Source organism: Cannabis sativa, chromosome 1, assembly GCF_029168945.1.
Source record: "Cannabis sativa cultivar Pink pepper isolate KNU-18-1 chromosome 1, ASM2916894v1, whole genome shotgun sequence".
NCBI classification, from domain to species: Eukaryota; Viridiplantae; Streptophyta; class Magnoliopsida; order Rosales; family Cannabaceae; genus Cannabis; species Cannabis sativa.
Genome location: NC_083601.1, coordinates 63,891,204 through 63,916,427, shown reverse-complemented (window position 1 = coordinate 63,916,427; position 25,224 = coordinate 63,891,204). Strand labels below are relative to the sequence as shown.

General features: G+C 34.3%; 1 protein-coding gene and 1 non-coding gene across 2 annotated transcripts; one reads left to right on the top strand and one right to left on the bottom strand.

The window, feature by feature from the left end:
• Positions 1-1,418: 1,418 nt before the first annotated feature.
• Positions 1,419-1,525, bottom strand: LOC133033777 (small nucleolar RNA R71). Its single transcript, XR_009685841.1, has one exon. It is a non-coding gene; the product is annotated as a small nucleolar RNA R71 (small nucleolar RNA).
• A 58-nt stretch (positions 1,526-1,583) lies between these two features.
• LOC133035530 (uncharacterized) lies at positions 1,584-2,852 on the top strand. Its single transcript, XM_061111375.1, has one exon. The coding sequence runs from the start codon at positions 1,584-1,586 to the stop codon at positions 2,850-2,852; it is 1,269 nt and encodes a 422-aa protein (XP_060967358.1).
• Positions 2,853-25,224: the final 22,372 nt, after the last annotated feature.

The window sequence follows — 25,224 nt, the reverse complement described above, 5'->3', positions numbered from 1 at the left end:
TTATTTATGCTTGGTTCCATATTTTATTAAAAAGAATATTCTTTGATTTTTTGTATTTACATTAAATTGTTTCACATTTAATGCTTAGAAGTTATAATTTTAAAGCGAAGGAAAATCTATTTTTTATTAGAAAATAATTGGTTTGATTACTGATTAAATTATGAGAATCAATATAAACATAAATATTTTTATATACACTTAAGTGGATTCTGAACCCTTAATAATATCCCAAAATATTTCTGAAAATATCTGTTACTGTCATTTTTATCATTTAAACACTTTATTTTATTTTGTTACCAAAAACTTCACCATTTTCGGAACTAGGTTAGAGTTTTATTAGCTTAGATTAAATAAGTATTTTCTTCGATCTCACGCAATTCCCATGGGTTCGACCTCGTTCTTCACAATCTCCATACTACAATAAAGATTCGTGCGCTTGCGAGTTGATAAATGTAAAACGTACCATTTCGGTATACAACAAGTTTTTGGCGCCGTTGCCGGGGAACTGCAAGAAGAAAAACTACTTTAATTCAGGTTGGTATAATTCTTCTACTAGTTATTATATTATATATATTATATATTACGTTTCTTAATAGTGAAGTAAGATTTATATATATATAATTATATATTATTATTATTATTATATATACATTACTTAACTATTAAGAAAAGCATATTATTAATATAATAATATATTATAAATTATAATTAATATTAATATTTATATTTCTGTCAAATATATACATATTATTTATTTCCCGTTATATTTTAAATTCTGTCTTTATATCTGCACATATATTAATATTAGTATTTATATTTCTGTCAAATATACATATTATTTATTTCTCGCTATATTTTAAATTCAGTCTTTATTTACGCAATTATATGGTAGGCAACACCTCCTAATTTTTTCATGTTATTTTAATTTTTGTGATACTTAGTGTATGATTCGCTGGGAACGAAATTCTAAAAATCGTTTGGTAAAAAGAAAATTATTGTGGGTTGAAATTAAAAGTGAAAATTTTGACATCATGGAACCAAATCAAGTAAATGTGGAAGAAAAAACTCTTATTGATCATTTTTCTCTAATTTCTGCTAATCCACCATCATGCATTATTTTTCCTGAAACAAATGCTACACATTTTGAGCTGAAACCTTCCATAATTCAACTTTTGCCATCTTTTTATGGGTTAGGTAAAGAGGATCCATACATGCATGTAAAAGATTTTTTAGAAATTTGCTCTACTTTTCGATTTCAAAATTTTTCTGATGAATCTGTTAGGCTTAGACTTTTTCCATTCTCATTAAAAGATAAGTCTAAAGCCTGGTTAAATTCACTCCTAGCCCGATCCATTTCTACTTGGGATGAATTAGTTAATAAATTTTTGTCCAAATTTTTTCCCATGTCTAAAACGGATAATATTAGGAGAGAAATCTCCGAATTTTATCAGAAAGATCACGAAGAATTTTATGAATGTTGGGAAAGATTTAAAGATTTATTGCTAAAATATCCACACCATGGTTTTGAAAAATGGAGATGGGTAAAATACTTTTATGATGGATTATCTCCCTCAAACCGACAAATGGTACAATCAATGCACACTGGAAAATTTTTGAAATTTAGAGGGGATGAGGCTTGGGAGTCTCTTGAGAATCTTTCTGTAAATTCTCAACAGTGGAATTGCCAAGATCCTAGATCGAAAGCTTCCAACACACGTAAGAGAGGTGGAATTTACGATGTCAAAGATGACGTAGATATTAAAACATCATTAGCAAATCTAACTAGGAGAGTTGAAGCTATGTCATTAAGTCAATCCATGAATACTCCTATACATAGGAATGAAATTTGTTCCTTATGCTATAGTACAAGTCATAGTGCCCAGTCATGTCCATCATTGCCTATATACCAAGAGGCATTTTCTGAAGAAGTGAACGCTCTTCAAACTTATGGGAAATCATCTGATAGCCCATTTTCTCAATCCTACAATCCAAATTGGAGAAATCATCCAAATTTTTCTTGGAGACAGAATCAGCCTCCAAGGAACCAGGGGCACCAATACAACTCACCCAATCAGAGTCATGCCCAACCATATATGTCATATCCTCAACAACAAAGAAAACCATCTTTAGAGGATACCCTACAACAGTTCATGCAAACCACCCAACAAGATTTACACACAAGTTCTCAATCTATGCTAAGGCTTGAGACACAAATTGGTCAGCTTGCTACTATTGTAGTTGAAAGGGAAAAGGAAAAACTTCCCAGTCAACTCATTCCCAATCCAAAGAGCCAGTATGAGATAAGTACATCTAGACTTATTGAAGAAGCTAATTCAATTTCTATCCTTAGGTCTGGAAAAATTATTGAAAAACTTGATTACATATCTCAACCTGATGCTAAAATGAACACTGACTCGTTAAAAGAAAATGAAAAGAGTCAGCCTGAAAGCTCACATTCCAAAGACTCGGTTGAAAAAATGAGTCAAACTTTGTCGTTCATTCCAAAAGCTCCATTCCCACAGAGATTGGTCCCAATCAAAAGAGGTAGTAAGTATGGTGACATCTTAGAGGTATTCAAGCAAGTAAATATAAATATCCCTTTCTTAGATGTCATTAAGCAAATACCTGCGTACTCAAATTTTTTAAAAGATCTGTGTACTGCAAATAGAAACACCAATGTTCCGAAAAAGTTAGCAGATCGATCTATTAAAATTCCTAGAGAATCACAATCACTCCCTAGACCACAAAAGTTATTTCGACCTCCTGATTGGGACATTCCTTTTGATCCCGGTAAGTTACGTTCTAAATGGACTGGAATATTTTCTGTTCGTACTGTTTTACGGAGCTGTTGAAATTGAAAATTCTAAATTTGGTAATGTATTCAAAGTCAATGGTCAAAGGTTGAAACCATTTTTAGAATTAACACCACCTGAAGTGGAGGAAACGCTCTTTCATGACCCGATTTACCAAGGTTAGTGAATTCTTTCACTACTAGTCCTATCTTTAATTGCTTTCTTTATTTTTCGTATTTTAGTTTATTTTCTGTCATTTGTTTTTTTTTAGAAAATCAACATCTATCACTGTGCATATTCTCTGTTTTTTCGGTTCTCATCTCATGTTCTTATCATATACATATTTAGACATTGAGGACACTGTCTCATTTTAGTTGGGGGTACTGAGTATATTCTTGCGTTAAGTTCGATAAATTTCTTACCTTTTTGAAAATTTTGAGTCAAATTCTGCTGCTAATTATGTGAATAAATAAATATTGTGTTAGACTAGTTTGTACTATATTTAGTTACTTAGATAGTAATTCCAGTAAAAATTGCACAAACCAAACATGTGATTTGATTGTTTTTAACACATTTAATTGAGAAAAATCTTAAGTTAAAAGCTTTCATTTTTCGCGAGAAGTGAGAATTGAGAAAACAACTTTTTGAACATATATTGATCTTCTGAATTGGTAAAATCGAAATTTTTTGAAATTTGAAAATATGACAATTACTAGAGGGATATTTTTTTTAGAATTGAGCCTAATTGTAAATTTATTATCTTTATATTTTCTTATCACATGTTGCCTCTTGTAAAAAAAGAAAAAGAGTAAAGATATATATTGTGGATATTGCCCTTAAAAAAAAATACATATATATCATATAAAGAGCAATATCTTACATATTATATATATAAAAAAAAAAATCCAAACAAGAGCAACATTTCTCTATCAGCGTAGCTTGGTCAAAATTTAAAATATACCAAAGAAAATTTTACTACGGTAAATAATTATTGTGGATATTGCCCTTAAAAAAAATACATATATATCATATAAAGAGCAATATCTTAGTTTTAATCATTTAGCAAAGTAAAAAATATATATATGTCGGTAAAAATATATATGCATATATAATATATATATAGAAAAAAAATAATATATCATCATCAATCGAAAGAAACTTTGCTACAGTTTATTTTTCGTAAATTTTAGTCACCAAATACAAAAAAAAAAAAAAAAAGTCGTTGTTTATTTCTTTATTTTGGCTCTACGTACTGTAATGAAATCCCGAAAGTTAACTTGTCATCTGAATTTCAAAATATTTTTGGTTAGCCTATCTATGGGTCAATAATTGTTTACATTGTCGTCATAAAAATCTTTATCCATTTGAGCGTCAATTAATATATCTTTCCCGCTCCAAGAGTGACAACCCTTCCTCTTTTTAAATATTTCAATACCTGTGAGGATTTGGAGTTGAAACTTTTTACTTTAAAGATTTTTCAATATTATCTGTGTTATGAATTAAAGCAAAGAATATGATTTGAAACACACACACAAAAAATCTGGAATTATATCTATTGTAATTTTTTTTTATATAGTATTTTCTAGAGTTTACACTAATATTTTATTTTGTTTCGATTAGTCAGAGTTTGTTTGATTTGTTCATTTTGGTAATATTTTGTTATCCGCTTGAATTGCTAGGGACTAACAATAAGCTAGTTGGGGGTTGTGTTAAATGCCAAAATATTACATATTTTATAGTGTAAAAATACAAAATAAAATTAATTCTTTATAATATTTTCAAGAAATTAATGCAATATATTATTATATTGAAAATATTTTATTTAAGATTAATTTTATCTTTGTTTATAAATAATAATAGTATTTATGGCATAATTGAGAAAAAGAAATAAAAAGTTAAGAAAATGCATTGTTTTTATTTAAAGAAATACAAATTAATTAAATTTTAAATAAATATTTTCATTAAAATTATTGTGATATATTTTAAATTGAAAATATTTTGTTTGGATTTAATTTTGTTTGTGTTTGATTGAGAAAATAGCATTTGTGAAAAGAGTGGAAAAGAAATAAAAAGATGATAAAAATGTGGCCCAAGCACATAAAAAAAATGGCATTTTTTGAAGCACAAACAAAGGTCCAGCCCAATAGGCCCAACCGGCCCTTTTTTGCATTCCAAGGGACAGCCCCGCCACGTGGCGGGCTGTCATTCGTGCGGCAGAAGCATAAAGGAGCAGCAGCTCCTTTTTCCCTCTCCCTCCCTCACGCGCGCGTGAAGCGCACGACCCGTCCTGGCCTTTCGTTTGCTCCACTCGCCAGCCACGCGGCTGGCTCTTCTTCGGTCCGGCACCCCAACAACACACCAAAAGTCAAACTTGCTCCACTTTCAGCCAATAAGAGCGAGACACGTGTCCAATGACACAACAAGTTCAGCCAACACCACCTTTCTCCACTTGCCACGTGTCCACATGCAACCAATCCGACAGTGACACTGTAAAGCCCGCTTAGTTTAATTTGGAAATTAGCAGTTAATTATGATTAATTATGGAAATTATTTATAGCCATTTAAATAATTTATTATGCTGTTATTTATGGAATTCAGAAATGCATGTTTATGTCATTCAGTAGTTTTCATATTTTGCATTTCCGGTGCCCGGTATTTTGGAACTCGGCGTTTGGCTCAATAGAAATCACAACTTAGTATGTTAGTTGTTTGGGGCGGTTTATTAGACATTGGGAATGTCGGGAATGGCCGGGAAGTTAGAATTTCCCAAAAATACCCCTTTAGTATGATTTATGTGGTTTTAGTGTGGAGGGGCAAATTGGTCTTTTTGCCCCATTAGTGTTTTGTCTTTTGTGACTTGATTATTTGAAAATAAATGTTTATTTGTTTATTTATTGGCTGAAATAAAATGATATAAGTGGCTTTTATTTTCATTTCCTTCATTTTTACAAAAAATACAAAGTTAGAAAAGTTAGAAATTTTCAAAGAAAAAGCTCTCAAGCTCTCTCTCTTTCGGCTGGGTTTGGGTGTGCATGAAGTTGGATTTTCCTTTGATTTTCAGCTAGTTTCAACCTAAGTTCAAGTAATCTTTTGTTGAGGTATTTCTTTATTGATTTCCCTACCTTGTTTGCTTGAGATTTTAATGAAAAAATTGAGTAAAGGCATGCTTCTTGAGGTGTTGTTGCTGCTGTGTTTGTGAGTTAATTTCAGAGGTTTATTTTTTGATTTAAAATGTTGATTCATGCATGTTAGGGCTGATGATTTCTTGTGTTTATTAAGTTATGAAATTTTGGCTCAAAACTATAATTTTTGAAAGAAATTGTTGAAATCTGTTGCTGTTGTTTTGTGATGCTTACTATAGTTTTCAGAGGTGATTTTATGCATGTTTAAGTAGATTTGAGTTGGTTTGGATGCTTGTTTGTTAGATTTAACCAAGTTTGAGTTTTGAACTCAAAGCTTGGAGCTTTAATGGTGGATTTTGTTTTTGTGCATGAAGCTTTGTTTTATCACTTGGAAAATGTTTATTAGGGTCTAATTAGCAGGTCTGGAAAGTTTGGTTGAGTTTGGAAACGTCTTGATTGGAGAATTGAATTTTGAGGTTTTTCTGGGACCGGTTTTACCCTGCGTGTAAAACCGGTTACCCAGATTTTGCAGTAGGGTGAGAAACCGGTTTTTCTCAACTGGTCGTTTCGTGCTAGTTTCAGGTTTTTCAGGCAGTTTGTTTCCTGCTAGTCTGGGGTATTTTTGTATTATGTTACAATAGGTTAAGTTTGGTTTTAAAACCCTTGTCCGGGTTGTGATTTAGCATGTCACTTATCGGTGTTGTGATTTTTACGGTTTAGGAGCCTGTAATCCGCCGAGCTGATAGTTCCACTCAGGTTGACCGGCACACCTGAATTCGGAATCGAGGTAAGATTAGTATAACAGTATGCATATGTAGATTACATGTTTAGCGTGCATGTAGGAAGCCTGTTAGATTACATTAGTTATGTATGTTGGCTTCGAACCATCCAACCCTGTCACGTCGGTACAGGCTAGAGTATGACCAGCAGCCGGAGTATGACCGGTTCGACCGATCAGGCTGACACTTGGTTGGTGGTTCCGTACTATTGACGTATCCTGTCGGTACAGGCTGGAGTATGACCAGCAGCCGGAGTATGACCGGTTCGACCGATCAGGTGGATATAGTAACCCGTCGGTACAGGCTGGAGTATGACCAGCAGCCGGAGTATGACCGGTTCGACCGATCAGGCTGTTACGTGTCAATAGTACCGTCCCTATGAACGTTTAGAACTCAGTACCATGTTGGACATGGCAGTAGTGGCTCAGTACCGTGTTGGACACGACAGTAGCGGGACCCAGTATCGTGTTAGACACGGCAGTTAGGGTTATGATCAGGGGTATGGGCGTCTGATCATGACCGGGATTTATGTATGAGTATTATTATGCTTTTCTTACTGAGTCTGTCGACTCACAGTTCTACGTTTATGTGTAGGTAAAGGCAAGGCTAAAGCTGATGGACCGTGAGCGAGCTTATGAAGGTTGTACATGTCGGGGCGGTTAGGCTTGGAGCGTACGATCATTGGGACAGCGAGGCTGATTTTGTAACTAGTCGCTAGGCGACATTATTTTGTATAGACAGTTAAATCTTTTTTGTAAATGATTTTGTAATCGGGATCCCGAGTCTTTTGTAATATTATTTTATAAGTTTAATTAAAAAGCAAAAATTTTAATTAATCACATTTTCCATAAACCTCGTTGATTAGCAACGAGCTGCACAGCATGTTTAAAAATCACGTAATACGCCTATGTTAGTTAGGGTGTTACAATTTGGTATCGTAGCGCTGAGTTGTCTTAGAAGATCGTCACGACATGTACAATCATCATCAGCAGTTAGCTCGTTCTACGGTTCAGTAAGCTTTTATTGCTTTAGTAGTTTATTTATTTATTATGAAATAAGAAAAGCCTGATAGGAAGCATGTTAGTAGCCTGATAGTAGAATAGGCACATGTTTTGTTTTTAATTTCCAAATTAAGCGGCATTAGTAAGCTCTCGAAGTGCCAACTCGGGATTTCGAGGCGGTTCAGACTAGATGGACGCCAGACGAAATATTAGGAGTGAAGGCATCTCAGTCGGGTCAGATCAAGGTCGAGGAGCTCAGTTCCCCTCAAGTGTTATGGGCCGAGGTAGAGGTCCCAGGGGCAGGGCTCGCGGTCGGGGTGATGTTAACTCGCCGCAGGCTGCCCAAGTCAATCAGGAAGCCCAGAATTGGGAAGTTAGGTTTGCTGAAATGCAAGCCAGAATAGAGGAGCAAGATAATGAGATTCAGAGATTGCGGCAGCAGGGTGCTCTTGCAGTGCCGGTGCCAGAAGTTCCAGTGGCACCCGCCCCTGCTGCTCAGGCCGAGATAGTGGTGGCGGCCCATAGATTGGAACCTCTGTATGAACGGTTCCGGAAGCAAGCACCTCCGGTTTTCCTGGGAGGTCCGGACGTGATGAAAGCCGAGCAGTGGCTAACGGTGATCACCAAAATTTGGAATTTTATGGGTGTCACCGGGAACGACAGAGTGGTGTGTGCCACCTTCCAGTTTCAAGAAGACGCTCTGGTCTGGTGGGACATGGTGTCTCAGATCCATGACGTCATCACTATGACCTGGGAAAGGTTCCAGGAACTCTTCAACGCGAAGTACTACAATGAGGCGGTCAGAAGCGCCAAGAGGAAAGAGTTCGCTCACCTGACCCAGCGTGAGAATATGAGCGTCACCGAGTATACTACTCAGTTTGACCGGTTGGCGAGGTTAGCCTCGGGAATTGTGCCGACCGACTTCAGCAAGAAAGAGAAGTATCTTGATGGTTTAAATGCGAAGATCAAACATGATTTGATGATTACCACCGACGACAAAACTACCTATGCTGTGATAGTGGAGAAGGCAGTGCAAGTTGAGGACGCAGTTAGATGTACGTGGAATCACTTAGGACTCCAGTATGTGGCGGGGCTCCTACCCCTCCTGCATCAGGTTTCAGCAGGGTAGGTAGTGGTTCGGCCATGGACTAGAGGAGGAAATCATCCACTACATCTGGTGGCTCAGAGCAGAACAAGAGGTTCCGAGGGAACCAGAATCAAGGTGGTCATCAAGGTAGTGTGGAGACCCGTTATTCCTACTGGAGTGTCTCATTAGTAAGAGGCATCCTCCGGGTGAGTGCTTGGGTCAAGGTTCCTTTTTGTGTGACTGTCAGAATCTTTAGTAAATTTGGTAGGCCATATGATAGATATGAATCAGGGTTTGGAACCCTTTCACCTGGCGGAGAATTGGTTATCTCCAATAGGTGGATTAGGTCTATGCCGATCAGGATAGATGGTAGAGAGTTAAGTGCTGACTTGATAGAGATGAGTTTAGTAGAGTTCGACATTATTTTAGGAATGGATTTCCTATCTAAATATTCGGCGAGCATTGATTGTAAAAGGAAGATGGTGATCTTCCAACCGGAAAGTGAAGAACCATTTGTGTTTGTTGGTTCAGTTCAGGGATCCCGGATCCCGGTGATTTCGGCCATGTCAGCTAGAGATTTATTGCATGGCGGTTGTTTAGGGTTTCTGGCCGTGGTGGTGGACACCACTTGGTTAGATACCATTCGGCCAGAGGTCATCAAAGTGGTTCGGGAATTTTTGGATGTTTTTCCCGAAGAACTTCCAGGGTTACCATTTCAGCGGGAGTTTGACTTTGTGATAGACTTGGCACCAGGGGTGGAACCGGTTTCCAAAGCCCCGTATAGAATGGCTCCAGTTGAACTTAAGAAATTAAAGATTCAGCTCCAAGGGTTGCTTGACATAGGGTTCTTTCGGCCCAGTGTGTCACCCTGGGGAGCCCCGGTTTTATTCGTCAAGAAGAAAGATGGATCTATGAGGATGTGCATCGACTACAGGGAATTGAACAAGCTGACGGTGAAGAATAAATATCCATTACCTAGGATCGATAATTTGTTCGATCAGCTTCAGGGGAAGACAGTCTTTTCTAAGATTGATCTCCGTTGGGGTTATCATCAGTTGAGAATCCGAGAGGAGGACATTCCGAAGACGGCTTTCCGCACTAGGTATGGACATTACGAATTTTCTGGTTATGTCATTCGGATTAACCAATGCTCCTGCAGCATTCATAGACTTGATGAATAGAGTATTCAAGGATTTCCTTGATATCTGTGTGATTGTTTTCATCGACGACATCCTCGTGTACTCTCAATCAGAAGAGGAGCATGAGTTACATCTTCAGATGGTACTGCAACGACTTCGAGAACATAAGCTTTATGCCAAGTTCAAGAAATGTGAGTTCTGGCTATCACAGGGGTCCTTCCTAGGCACATTGTGAGCAAAGATGGGATCAAGGTGGATCCCGGGAAGATCGAATCCGTCAGGGATTGGCCGAGACCGAAGACAGTGACAGAGATCAGAAGCTTCTTGGGTTTAGCTGGGTACTACCGTAGGTTCGTGGAAGGGTTTTCAAAAATTTCAATGCCCTAACCGAACTTACAAAGAAAAATCAGAGATTTATTTGGTCAGACAAGTGCAAAGCTAGTTTTCAGGAGCTAAAGCAGAGATTGATTACCGCTCGAGTGCTAGCTTTGCCTTCAGACAGCGAGAAGTTCGTAGTTTATTGTGACGCATCCCAACAGGGTTTGGGGTGTGTGTTGATGCAAGCTGATCGGGTTATCGCTTATGCCTCCCGTCAGTTAAAGGATTATGAGCAGCGATACCCAACTCATGATCTAGAGTTGGCCGCAGTGGTTTTTGCATTGAAGATTTGGCGGCATTATCTTTACGGAGAAAAGTGTGAGATCTATACTGACCATAAAAGTCTCAAGTATTTCTTTACTCAGAAGGATTTGAATATGAGACAGAGGCGTGGGTTGGAATTAGTGAAAGATTACGATTGTGAGATCCTCTATCACCCCGGAAAAGCCAATGTAGTGGCCGATGCCTTGAGCAGAAAGGGTCCCGGGCAAGTAGCTAGTATGGTTCAGATCTCACCTCAGCTAGCAGAGGATATGGTTAGATCCAGCATTGAGTTTGTGGTAGGTCAGCTTCACAACTTAACGTTGCAATCTGATCTGTTGGAAAGAATAAAAGTCGCTCAGATGACAGATCCAGAGTTAGTGAAAATCCGAGATGAGGTGTTGGCTGGTCAAGCCAAGGACTTTTCAGTGTCAGACAGTGGGATGCTTTTGTATAAAGCCAGGGTTTGTGTTCCGAATAGTGTGGAACTTAGGAATGAGATCTTTGAGGAGGCTCATTCTACCCCGTATTCTCTGCATCCCGGCACCACTAAGATGTACCAAGATTTGAAACCGTACTTCTGGTGGAGCGGTATGAAGAAGAATTTGGTAGAATTCGTATCGAGATGCCTCACTTGTCAGCAGATTAAGGCTGAACATCAGACCGAGCGGGGTTGTTGCAGCCTCTAACCCTACCAGAATGGAAATGGGAAGATATCACGATGGATTTTGTGGTCGGGTTACCTAGGACCACGGGTTTATTTGATTCCATCTGGGTAGTGGTGGATCGATTTACGAAATCTGCTCATTTTCTGCCGGTTAGAACAACATTTACAGTGGATCAGTTGGCAGAGTTGTATGTCAGAGAGATAGTGAGACTTCACGGGGTACCGAAGTCGATAGTTTCGGACAGGGATCCGAAGTTCACCTCCAACTTTTGGCAAAGTTTGCAACGGGCAATGGGTACAAAGCTGAAATTTAGTACAGCATTCCATCCTCAGACAGATGGTCAGTCCGAAAGGACAATTCAGATATTGGAGGACATGTTGAGAGCCTGTGTTATGGACTTTGAAGGCTCATGGAATAAATATCTACCGTTGATAGAATTTTCTTACAACAACAGTTACCAGAGTACGATAGGGATGGCTCCCTATGAACTGTTATACGGTAGGAAATGTAGATCTCCCATCCACTGGGATGAGACAGGGGAGAGAAAATACTTAGGTCCAGAGTCAGTGCAACGGACCAATGAGGCGATAGAGAAGATAAAAGCTAGAATGCTTGCCTCACAGAAGCGGACGTAAGAGTTACGCAGATCCGAAACGCAGAGATGTTGAGTTCCAAGTAGGGGAACATGTGTTCTTACGGGTATCTCCGATGAAGGGGATCAAACGTTTCGGGAAAAGAGGCAAGTTATGCCCTAGATTTACAGGACCTTTCGAGATTCTCGAGAAGATAGGTCAAGTGGCATATCGGTTAGCATTGCCTCCAGCCTTATCAGCAGTTCACAACGTATTCCATGTCTCGATGTTGAGAAAATACGTTTCAGATCCCTCTCATATACTCAGTTATGAGAGTCTTGAGCTACAGCCAGACATGACTTATGAGGAACAGCCAGTGCAGATCCTGGATAGAAAGGATAAAGTCCTTCGGAATAAGACCATAGCATTGGTCAAAGTTCTCTGGAGAAACAGCAAGGTGGAGGAAGCCACCTGGGAGCTAGAGTCAGATATGAGAGCTCAATATCCAGAGTTATTCAGGTTAGATTTCGGGGACGAAATCCTTTTAAGGGGGGATAGTTGTAAAGCCCGCTTAGTTTAATTTGGAAATTAGCAGTTAATTATGATTAATTATGGAAATTATTTATAGCCATTTAAATAATTTATTATGCTGTTATTTATGGAATTCAGAAATGCATGTTTATGTCATTCAGTAGTTTTCATATTTTGCATTTCCGGTGCCCGGTATTTTGGAACTCGGCGTTTGGCTCAGTAGAAATCACAACTTAGTATGTTAGTTGTTTGGGGCGGTTTATTAGACATTGGGAATGTCGGGAATGGCCGGGAAGTTAGAATTTCCCAAAAATACCCCTTTAGTGTGATTTATGTGGTTTTAGTGTGGAGGGGCAAATTGGTCTTTTTGCCCCATTAGTGTTTTGTCTTTTGTGACTTGATTATTTGAAAATAAATGTTTATTTGTTTATTTATTGGCTGAAATAAAATGATATAAGTGGCTTTTATTTTCATTTCCTTCATTTTTACAAAAAATACAAAGTTAGAAAAGTTAGAAATTTTCAAAGAAAAAGCTCTCAAGCTCTCTCTCTTTCGGCTGGGTTTGGGTGTGCATGGAGTTGGATTTTCCTTTGATTTTCAGCTAGTTTCAACCTAAGTTCAAGTAATCTTTTGTTGAGGTATTTCTTTATTGATTTCCCTACCTTGTTTTCTTGAGATTTTAATGAAAAAATTGTGTAAATGCATGCTTCTTGAGGTGTTGTTGCTGCTGTGTTTGTGAGTTAATTTCAGAGGTTTATATTTTGATTTAAAATGTTGATTCATGCATGTTAGGGCTGATGATTTCTTGAGTTTATTAAGTTATGAAATTTTGGCTCAAAACTATGATTTTTGAAAGAAATTGTTGAAATGTTATTCTTTCTTTGTTTTGTGATGCTTACTGTAGTTTTCAGAGGTGATTTTATGCATGTTTAAGTAGATTTGAGTTGGTTTGGATGCTTGTTTGTTAGATTTAACCAAGTTTGAGTTTTGAACTCAAAGCTTGGAGCTTTAATGGTGGATTTTGTTTTTGTGCATGAAGCTTTGTTTTATCACTTGGAAAATGTTTATTTGGGTCTAATTAGCAGGTCTGGAAAGTTTGGTTGAGTTTGGAAACGTCTTGATTGGAGAATTGAATTTTGAGGTTTTTCTGGGTAAAACCGGCTAACCGGTTTTACACTGCGTGTAAAACCGGTTACCCAGATTTTGCAGTAGGGTGAGAAACCGGTTTTTCTCAACTGGTCGTTTCGTGCTAGTTTCAGGTTTTCAGGCAGTTTGTTTCCTGCTAGTCTGGGGTATTTTTGTATTATGTTACAGTAGGTTAAGTTTGGTTTTAAAACCCTTGTCCCGGTTGTGATTTAGCGTGTCACTTATCGGTGTTGTGATTTTTACGGTTTAGGAGCCTGTAATCCGCCGAGCTGATAGTTCCACTCAGGTTGACCGGCACACCTGAATTCGGAATCCAGGTAAGATTAGTATAACAGTATGCATATGTAGATTACATGTTTAGCGTGCATGTAGGAAGCCTGTTAGATTACATTAGTTATGTATGTTGGCTTCGAACCATCCAACCCTGTCACGTCGGTACAGGCTGGAGTATGACCAGCAACCGGAGTATGACCGGTTCGACCGATCAGGCTGACACTTGGTTGGTGGTTCCGTACTATTGACGTATCCCGTCGGTACAGGCTGGAGTATGACCAGCAGCCGGAGTATGACCGGTTCGACCGATCAGGTGGATATAGTAACACGTCGATACAGGCTGGAGTATGACCAGCAGCCGGAGTATGACCGGTTCGACCGATCAGGCTGTTACGTGTCAATAGTACCGTCCCTATGAACGTTCAGAACTCAGTACCATGTTGGACATGGCAGTAGTGGCTCAGTACCGTGTTGGACACGGCAGTAGCGGGACCCAGTATCGTGTTGGACACGGCAGTTAGGGTTATGATCAGGGGTATGGGCGTCTGATCATGACCGGGATTTATGTATGAGTATTATTATGCTTTTCTTACTGAGTCTGTCGACTCACAGTTCTACGTTTATGTGTAGGTAAAGGCAAGGCTAAAGCTGATGGACCGTGAGCGAGCTTATGAAGGTTGTACATGTCGGGGCGGTTAGGCCTGGAGCGTACGATCATCGGGACAGCGAGGCTGATTTTGTAACTAGTCGCTAGGCGACATTATTTTGTATAGACAGTTAAATCTTTTTTGTAAATGATTTTGTAATCGGGATCCCGAGTCTTTTGTAATATTATTTTATAAGTTTAATTAAAAAGAAAAAATTTTAATTAATCACGTTTTCCATAAACCTCGTTGATTAGCAACGAGCTGCACAGCATGTTTAAAAGTCACGTAATACGCCTATGTTAGTTAGGGTGTTACAGACACGTGGCAGCTCCGGATTAGTTTATTTTATTTGCAAAATTACCCACATGCAATTTGTAATAAGTTTAATTGCGCATTAGTCCTTTTACCCTTCTATAAATAGAAGCTTAGGTTTTTAGAATTCAGTTACAGTTTCAGTTTCAGACAGAAAAATCCAGAGAAAATGCTCAGAGCGCTCAGTGTTAGTTTACCGCTTTCTTAGTTAATTTTCTTATGTGTTTCTAAGTTCCCTTATTATTAAGGAGGACGATGAAACCTAGTGTATTTAATTAAGTATTTATTTTTATTTTGATTCTCAGTACAATATATGCTTATGATTTTCGCTTCTTAAAATAATTTCTTTCATCTTTAATATCAAGTATTTTTGATAGTTAGAAATTATTTATGCTTGGTTCCATATTTTATTAAAAATAATATTCTTTGATTTTTTGTATTTACATTAAATTGTTTCACATTTAATGCTTATAATTTTTAAGCGAAGGAAAATCTATTTTTTATTAGAAAATAATTGGTTTGATTACTGATTAAATTATGAGAATCAATATAAACATAACTATTTTTATATACACTTAAGTGGATTCTGAACCCTTAATAACATCCCAAAATATTTCTGAAAATATCTGTTACTGTCATTTTTATCATTTAAACACTTTATTTTATTTTGTTACCAAAAACTTCACCATTTTCGGAACTAGGTTAGAGTTTTATTAGCTTAGATTAAATAAGTATTTTCTTCGATCTCACGCAATTCCCATGGGTTCGACCTCGTTCTTCACAATCTCCATACTACAATAAAGATTCGTGCGCTTGCGAGTTGATAAATGTAAAACGTACCATTTCGGTATACAACATCCACTAAGATCTCTAACCCTTGTATCCTTTCTGTCGCAGAGTATTATCAAGATCTGAGCCCGAATGTCCTTCTCTTTGTGTGTGATCCTTCACAGTCTTCCAATCTATGATTGAGGTACAACTTTCTGTGTGTGGGCACTTACTCTATCACTGAGGGTCGAAATTTAGAAGAGGAAAAGAGACAGAGGTTGGTTCGACTATAAAGAGAGAGGGAAGGCTCAGTTTTTCTGAAAAGTAATTTTCTGACAGAAAAGCTTGTTGAAAACTTGTTATTTGACTGAGCCATAACTTTCTATTTATAGGCAACTACTAGGTTTGAGTTACTAATTATTTGGCATTAAAATATTGAAAATATTAATTGGAAAATCTTGCTTAAGTGGACGGCCAAGGTGTGTAATGTGCCCCACTTAATTTTTGCTGTTTTCACAATTTTTATTTCTATTTCCTCAAAAACGCCAATTTTCCAATTCTAACCTTTTAAATGCCAAAACTAATTATTTAATAAGTAAAATAGATTATTAAATAATATTGTCATTTAATTTAATTATTAATTAGACATATAAAGTCTATTAATTAATAAATAAACCTAAAATCTCTTTTCTTAACAATTTCGCCCCTGCTTAGTGAAAATTCACAAATTAGAGATAGTCTAATTTTAGAATTATAATTGATTAATCACAAATCAATTATTGACTCTTACAAGCAGTATAGTCTCAACTAGAATGGGGACCATGGATCTATATGCTGAGCTTCCAATAAGTGAACCGAATTTACTAAGTAAATTCCTACTTATTAATTCTTCGTTGAATCCACTCTTAGAACATAGAATGGCACTCTCAGACTTATATAGAGCATATTATATGTTCCACGATATAGATATGCTATCTCATTTAACCATTGTTATAATCTTATTGTGATCAAAGATCCTCTATATAGATGATTTACATCGAGATGGGATAATGTTACCATTCTCAACCCTCAATGTATTTTGCCCCTTAAAACACTTAGCTACCTATAAATGATGTTTAGTGATCTAAGAATTAGTCACTTAAACAAGAGCTCATCCATTTACTTCTATTTTGCTAAGCTCAAAGGGAATCATCACTTGACTTCTATACACCAGTAGAAGCTATAGATTCTATATTTATGTTCAGCACTCCTACTCAATCATACTATCATGTTCCCAAAATATACGTATCACCCTGACCCAAAAGTAGGCTTAACTAATAAATCAAAAAACATGAATAGTACTCCTGAGTTGAGCCTAAGCATATCAGGATTTAGATTCTTTTAATCTTAAGATCAACTACTGATATTGACTTGGAAAGATATGACGGTAAGTTTATAATATCTTAACTAAGTTGCAATATCGGTCCAGTCCAATGTATACTCCATACATTCGAAACTAGTATACTTTACTAATGTCCTGGAAAGAACATAATACTTACTCCAAGTGTAAGTACACATCATCGCTGATGATCACATTAGTGTAAATCTAAAACACTGATGAAACAGGGACTTAGTCTTTTGATTCATATAATCACAATCACATTCCACTGTGTTGACGATACTGTAATTGTGAATAAACATATGATCTGGACTTAATAGATTTTGTGTGTAAATGTAATAAACATATTAAACCATTAGCATGTAAAATTCATGCAATCATAAATCATTTCAAATTTCTTATATTGATAACTAATCAGATTGTAAAGGGTTTTATTTACGGCACAAAACCCAACAAACTCCCACTTGCACTAACATAAAACAAACTGTGCAAATAAATCAATTTTATGTCTTGATCTTCAGATCAAGTGTAGTATATTTGAATCCACCCAAACTTCTGGAAACTAGTTCATAAAAATATTTATGAAACATCCTTTACTATATGCTTTACTCATCAAGGGATACTGAAATCCTTACTGTTTTAAAGTACATCTGAATAAACAGAAGACATATCTCTCCTATTTTAAAATATGAAATTGAGATAATACAATGTAGACTTTTCTTCAGTAAAATAACTTTCTGGTAATTTTGAATTTACAAAGTTATAAATCTTCTCTGGTAGAGCTTGAATTATCATAGAATAACTCCTCCACCCCCAGAGTAACCACCATCTCATAATTCGATTGAGTTGGGGTAGATATAAGGATAACTGATATACAATTCCTTAATATCTAACATATAGATCACTTTCATAAATCTTTCTTGAATATCTTCTAATGTTCCTTATTTGATTACATCTCAGATAGCTCTCACTCAATAGTAGATGTCTGGTTAAATAATACTTTTAACCTCTTATTATTTGGAGAGTTATCTAGTTGTGATTTATTGTATTAGTCTGAAACTTTAAGTTTCTTTTAAGACTAAATCATCAACATAGCATACTAGTATTTGAAGTGAAAAATACTTGCCACAGATTAAGTAATCAAAATTAAGATACCATAAAATGTTATGAGGATTAAGAATTCTTAGCTCAAGTCATTCGAATAGACTGAACTAGAGTTCTTTTATCTTATTCTCATAATTCTGATAAGTTATATCTATCCACATGAATGGTTAGATTTGCTTTTCAGAAGTGTTCTTAAGTTCCTATCACAAGTGTCAACCTAATGAAGATGGGTAAAGAATTTTAAAATTCTCCCACTCAATTAAGGTAGTGTGATACATTATCAAAGAACTTTTATAGGTATCATTATTTACTACAACAGTAAAACTAAATTGGAACATACAATCAAGATCAAGGATTTACATTGATAATAACTAAGTCATTATATTACTTCCATGTTTAAAGAAAATATGTGTTACATAGGGTATTGTGGATAAACTCCACCCCTAAGTATATAGAGATTATGATCCATCCCTAAAGGTTATAAAGATCAGGATTCTCTAAGTGTTATAGAGTTTATGTGGAGTTGAATACAATCCAGAGTTCATTAGATATAAAAGATCGTTGAACTGCATAGTTTTCTTAACTTTTCTCCACCCCTATCAGATCAAAAGATCCTTTTATTAAACAAATTCTCAATAATTGTATTAGAATTAACAATTATTAATAAACATAGAAATAATTTCTAGTGTTTATTTAATATAACTCTATGAAGAGTTGTAAATATTAATACACATACAAACATATAAATATAATGTGGTAATTGTTGTTTAAGATAAAGTAAATGAAGCTCAATCTCATAAATTACAATTTGTTTGAAATAGAAAATAAAATATTATTAATAATAAATAAAAAAAAATGTATTGCAACAATATGAGAAAAACAGGGATAAAAATCCCTAACTAAAATTCGAAATCCAAATTGTCTTTAAACTAAAACAATTAATTCAAAAATAGATAAATGAGCTTCATCTTCATCTTGGACGATCTTCACCCTTTTGTCCAGCTTTCCGATCCAACTCATGAAGATAGCATCTGAGTTCAAGTAGCTTGGCCTATAAGAAGAAGAAACAAATAAACAAAGTTAGTCCAGAATCAATAATCCAATTGGATAATAATTCACTAAAACTCTTAAAGTTTATAGAAAGAAATACCTTGTTTCTTTGCAAGAAGTTTAGGACATTAGGGTTTCCAATGACCTTTCTCATTGCAGTAGAAACACTTTCCTTTGAGTGCATCACCAGAAGCAGCAGCCTTTTTTTTCATGGCTTTGGCACGCTTCTTGGTGTTTCTCCACTTCTTCTTAGATTTGGGTTTAGAAGCAGAGGCAACATTTGCCTTAGGTTTGACCGTCCCATTACCATTGCCAAAATTTTGAGGCTTACTCCCTTTCTTCTTGGGGCCTCCAATCAAATTTTCATATGTCTGAAGGTCATTGACTAACTCATGAAAGTCTATGTCCTTTTTATTCATGACATAATTTGATGTATAGGGTAGAAATGATGGAGTCAGACTATTCAAGATATGATCCATTTCAGCACCATGATCCTGGGCTTCTTAGAAATAACTTGCCATGAGGAGAGCATGATCACGCACGTTTTGATGGGGTTCCATCCGTGCATTGATGTATTTCTTAGTCGCGTCAAAGCGAGACTGAAGAGATGCCCTACCGAATAGCTCAGTTAACTTCGTCATAGGAGCCTTTTCGGTTTTAGAAAACTGAGTTTTAAGGGTGTCAACCATGCTGGAAAGCATGAAGTATAGAGCTTTGTCGTTAGCTTTCTGCCAACGCTCATACTTTTCTTTCACAGCTTTGGTTGCATTGTCCCCCGGCACTTCTGGAGACGGCTCAGTTAACACAAATAAGACACTTTCTCCTATGAGAGCAATATTAATGTTCTCATTCCATTTTGGAAAGTTAGATCCATTTAGCTTATTTTCGGTCAAGAGTGATAACATGGAATTCATCATGGTTACACATGATACTACAAAATAATAAATAGAAATCAATAATGGTTTAACACAAAATCCAATTCAGAAATTATAAGCACATAGCATGTAGGAATGATAAGAGAAAATACAAAAAAAAAAAATTCAATCCTAAATAATTTCCAAGGTTTTCACAAACTGATATCAGTGTCCCGTTTAGGCGAGAGTCAAAGCTACCTTTCATTGAATAGAGTTGTCAGCTCATCTAAAATGTTAAACATTATAGCAGCCTTTTATTCGATCAAGGTTGGAATCCAGTGTTGTCCTGTTTATGCGAGAGTCAAGGCTATTCTATCTTATGAGCTTCTACCATTGTTTCATATTTTGTAAGTCAAATATAGTCGCCACCATTAGTGTGATCCATACCATATAAAACACTTACAAAGCTACTTATCTTTCGAGATTAAACGGTGCGAACTTGCTAATGAACGTTCCTCCATTAGGGAGGATTACTCACTAAAACAAACGCTATGTAAAACCAACAATGGAGATCGAATAACTTAATAATAATAAAGCTCATTTTTTAAAATGTATTTTCTTTATTATTTATAATAAAATATATTCATTAAATACGAATTTAGAATTAAAATTCTAAATTAGAATTTAATATAATATTTATAAAATTATACTTAGATGGTGATTGAAATAAATTGAATTATTTTAATCTTAATAGTAATTTTGATATATAAATATTAAGAAAATTATTTTAGTTGTATTAATTTAAATTAATTTGCAACTCAAATTAAATTTTCATGAGAATATATTTATTGTATCTTGAAAAAGAAAGTATAAAAACTTTACTATTTCGAAATACTTAAATAATAATTACTTAGAAAAAATACTTCAAGCAAAAATATCACCTATCTAGATTTTTCTTTGACTAATTAATTCAATTTCAAATAATATATTTTAATTCATTTATTTTAAATTAATCAATAAATGAAAAAATCATTGATTTAAGTTGGTCCAAGAATTAATTAAAATAAATAATTAATTTTCAACTTAATCTATTTTTCAAGATAAATTCAAAAACATCTAGCATAATTAAATGCAATTCGAAATTGATTTATAAAATAAAGAAAAATATATTTTGAAAATTATTTAAATTTAAGTTGAAAAAATAAATTTCAACTAAAAATAATTTTCTATTTAATTAAGTGTCATGGAAAATAAATATTTAAGTATCATGATGAAAATCGACTTAGATATTTAATTTTTCAATTTAATTAAATGTATTAAATTCAAGAAATAAATAATTAAGTGTAGAGAAGGCTTAATTATTAATTTCTAGTTTAATACTAGGAAAAAATATACTTAAAATAAATTGTACAAAAATTAATTATTTAAATAATTAATGTCACAATGTATAATATTTTCCTATTTAATATTAGAAATAATAAGTAGTCTAGAAATAACTATCTAGAAAATATCTTATTTGACTAAGTATCTTTTCAACAAAAATTTGAAAAAGTATCTAATTTAAGTTGTTATAGAAAATTAACTAAATATCGAAAATTAAGTTGTAACCACTTAATTTGAAAAATATTCCATTTTAAGTTTAAAACCAACTTAAAAATTATCTTAAGAATCTTTAATAACTAATGCCTAGAATTCTTCAACTTAATTTTAAATTTAAATAAAATATTCAAATTTAAGTTAGACAAGAAAACTCAGTTAATATAACTAATTTATAACTTAAATAGTAATATTTAATTAAATAAGCTTCAGAAAGAATCTAGTTAGTTAAAATTCTTTATTTAATTAAATACAAGAAAAATACAAATAGTTTGTCTAGAAATAATATCTAAAACTAAAAGTATTTTTCTTAAAATTAACTTTAAAATATTAAAATGAAAATAAATTTCATATATTTTAATAGTTAATTATGTTGCTAATCAATTTTATTAGGTTAAACTAATTTAATTAACCTAGCACAGTTATTCAAATCACGCAAATGGGCCTTCACAATTGGGGTAGTTCATGTGAGGGGGAGCTGGGTTCAATATGTCGTACCCACTTCTAATGGCCCCCAACTCTCACACAAGGCCCAAAAGAGAAGAATTTAACCTTAAAAGAAATAACTGTTATTAATTGAATAGGTCCAAAAACTAAATGGACTTAAATAAAATCTATCATGGTGTGACATTTTATTTAGCAACAACCTATATGCATCTATATAATAAAATAAACATATAGGCTCACACAGGCACACATTTAGATGGATCCTATCATCTTGCTAGGTCATACACAGATGAAAGAAGATTGTAAAATTTACCTGTTACAAATTATTTACTTGACCTATCGTCAATTGAATAATGGGTTAAAATAAGATCATTGGATCTGTCAATAAGTTAACCATGGCAATTTAGATCAAGCAATAATAAGTTTTATAAAACTTACAAACAACATAAAACACATACTCCTGGAACAAGGTTACCTCGATAGTTGGAAGTAGGATTTATTTAATTTTAAATAATTAAATTTCGAAAAAATAATTAAATAATAAAAAAAATATATATATATATTTTTGAAATTAATAAAATAATAAATAAAATAATATTTAAAGTTAAACCTACAATTTTTAAAAATTAGGTTTCAAGTAACCTAAATATCATTTCAAAATTTGCTAACTACTATTAAAAAAAATAAAAAAAGAAATAAATTTATTTTATAAATTAATTATTAATAAAATTAAAAAAGATAAATAAATATTTTTTTCAGATTTTATAGTTTAATTTAAATAAATAAAATAACAAAATTTAAAAGTTAGCAAAATATCTTAATTCTATTCAAAATATCATGATTATAGTTATCTTATTTCAAATTTAAATAAGGTCAAATTATTTAAAAAAAATTAATCGTAAAAAAATTTAATATCTGACAATAAATTTAAAAATAAGATAAGATATAATCAAATTTAAAAATAAGATAAAAAATCAAGCAAAAAGATAGATATTTACTTGTTTTCAAATTCAAATTACACTAATATCATGAATTAATTTTTTAAAAAAATAATAAATTTAATTATGATATTTAGAATTGAAAGAGGAATAGTAAATGTCTAAATACAAAACTACACAAAAAATTGAAAGTTAAATCCATGAAATAGCATGAAAAATCGATGTTGTGCATACTGCCCGCGCGCGCATAAGGGAGTGCATGGCCGAGGTCCCTCGGCGCAGGAGGTTGCACGCAGCCTGTTCCGCGCGCGCAGGGACAAAATTCAGACAAACCCTCGGTCGAGCATTTGTCTGAACGCGTGCTGTCCGAGGGTGTCACCCTCATCCGCGCGCGTGAGTGGGTTGCACGACCCTGATAGTTTTTGAAACATCAAAAAATCATACCTAATTCAAATTAAATCGAAATTGAGTTCTGTAAAAAAGTAAATTGCTTAATCTTTTCCATAATATCCAATAAAAATAATTCCAGAAACAGAATTTCAATTCTTTTTCACGAAAATTCACAAACATCAATCAATCATCATATAACACACAACACAACATGAAACCATCCAACTCACAAACAAATCGTTTTAAAGTCCAAATTTCTTGCAAGCAAATCAATTACCATGGCTCTGAGGCCAATTGTTGGAATTTATTTTACCAGGATCTTAGATCTACTCACAAGTATGTTGTTTAACACCCTAAATATGAACTTTCTAAAACGATAACACATATAAAGTTAAGAAAACCTTACATTGGTTGCAGCGGAATAATGTCTCCTTCCACTCAGATCGCTAACCCTTGTATCCTTTCTGTCGCAGAGTATTTTCAAGATCTGAGCCCGAATGTCCTTCTCTTTGTGTGTGATCCTTCACAGTTTTCCAATCTATGGTTGAGGTACCACTTGCTGTGTGTGGGCACTTACTCTATCACTGATGGTCAAAATTTAGAAGAGGAAAAGAGAGAGAGGTTGGTTCGGCTATAGAGAGAGAGGGAAGGCTCAATTTTTGTGAAAAGTAATTTTCTGACAGAAAAGCTTGTTAAAAACTTGTTATTTGACTGAGTCATCACTTTCTATTTATAGGCAACTACTAGGTTTAGGTTAGTAATTATTTTGCATTAAAATAATGAAAATATTAATTTGAAAATCTTGCTTAAGTGGCCGGCCAAGGTGTGTAATGGGCCCTACTTGGTTTTTGCAGTTTTCACAATTTTTATTTCTATTTTCTCAAAAACGCCAATTTTCCAATTCTAACCTTTTAAATGCCAAAACTAATTATTTAATAACTAAAATAGATTATTAAATAATATTGTCATTTAATTTAATTATTAATTAGACATATAAAGTCTATTAATTAATAAATAAATCTAGAATCTCTTTTCTTTACAATTTCGCCCCTGCTTAGTGAAAATTCACAAATTAGACATACTCTAACTTTAGAATTATAATTGATTAATCACAAATCAATTATTGACTCTTACAAGCAGTATAGTCTCAACTAGAATGGGGACCATGGATCTATATGTTGCGCTTCCAATAAGTGAACCGAATTTACCAAGTAAATTCCTACTTATTAATTCTTCGTTGAATCCACTCTTAGAACTTAGAATTGCACTCTCAGACTTATATAGAGCATATTATATGTTCCACGATATAGATATGCTATCTCATTTAACCATTGTTATAATCTTATTGTAATCAAAGATCCTCTATATAGATGATTTACATCGAGATGGGATAATGTTACCGTTCTCACCCCTCAATGTATTTTGCCCCTTAAAACACTTAGCTACCTGTAAATGATGTTTAGTGATCTAAGAATTAGTCACTTAAACAAGAGCTCATCAATTTACTTCTATTCAGCTAAGCTCGAAAGGAATCATCACTTGACTTCTATACACCAGTAGTAGCAATAGATTCCATATTTATGTTCAACACTCCCACTCAATCATACTATCATGTTCCCAAAATATACGTATCACCCTGACCCAAAAGTAGGCTTAACTAATAAATCAAAGAACATGAATAGTACTCCTGAGTTGAGCCTAAGCATATCAGGATTTAGATTCTTTTAATCTTAAGATCAACTACTGATATTGACTTGGAAAGATATGACGGTAAGTTTATAATATCTTAACTAAGTTGCAATATCGGTCCAGTCCAATGTATACTCCATACATTCGAAACTAGTATACTTTACTAATGTCCTGGAAAGAACATAACACTTACTCCAAGTGTAAGTACACATCATCGTTGACTATCACATTAGTGTAAATCCAAAACACTGATGAAACAGGGACTTAGTCTTTTGATTCATATAATCACAATCACATTCTAC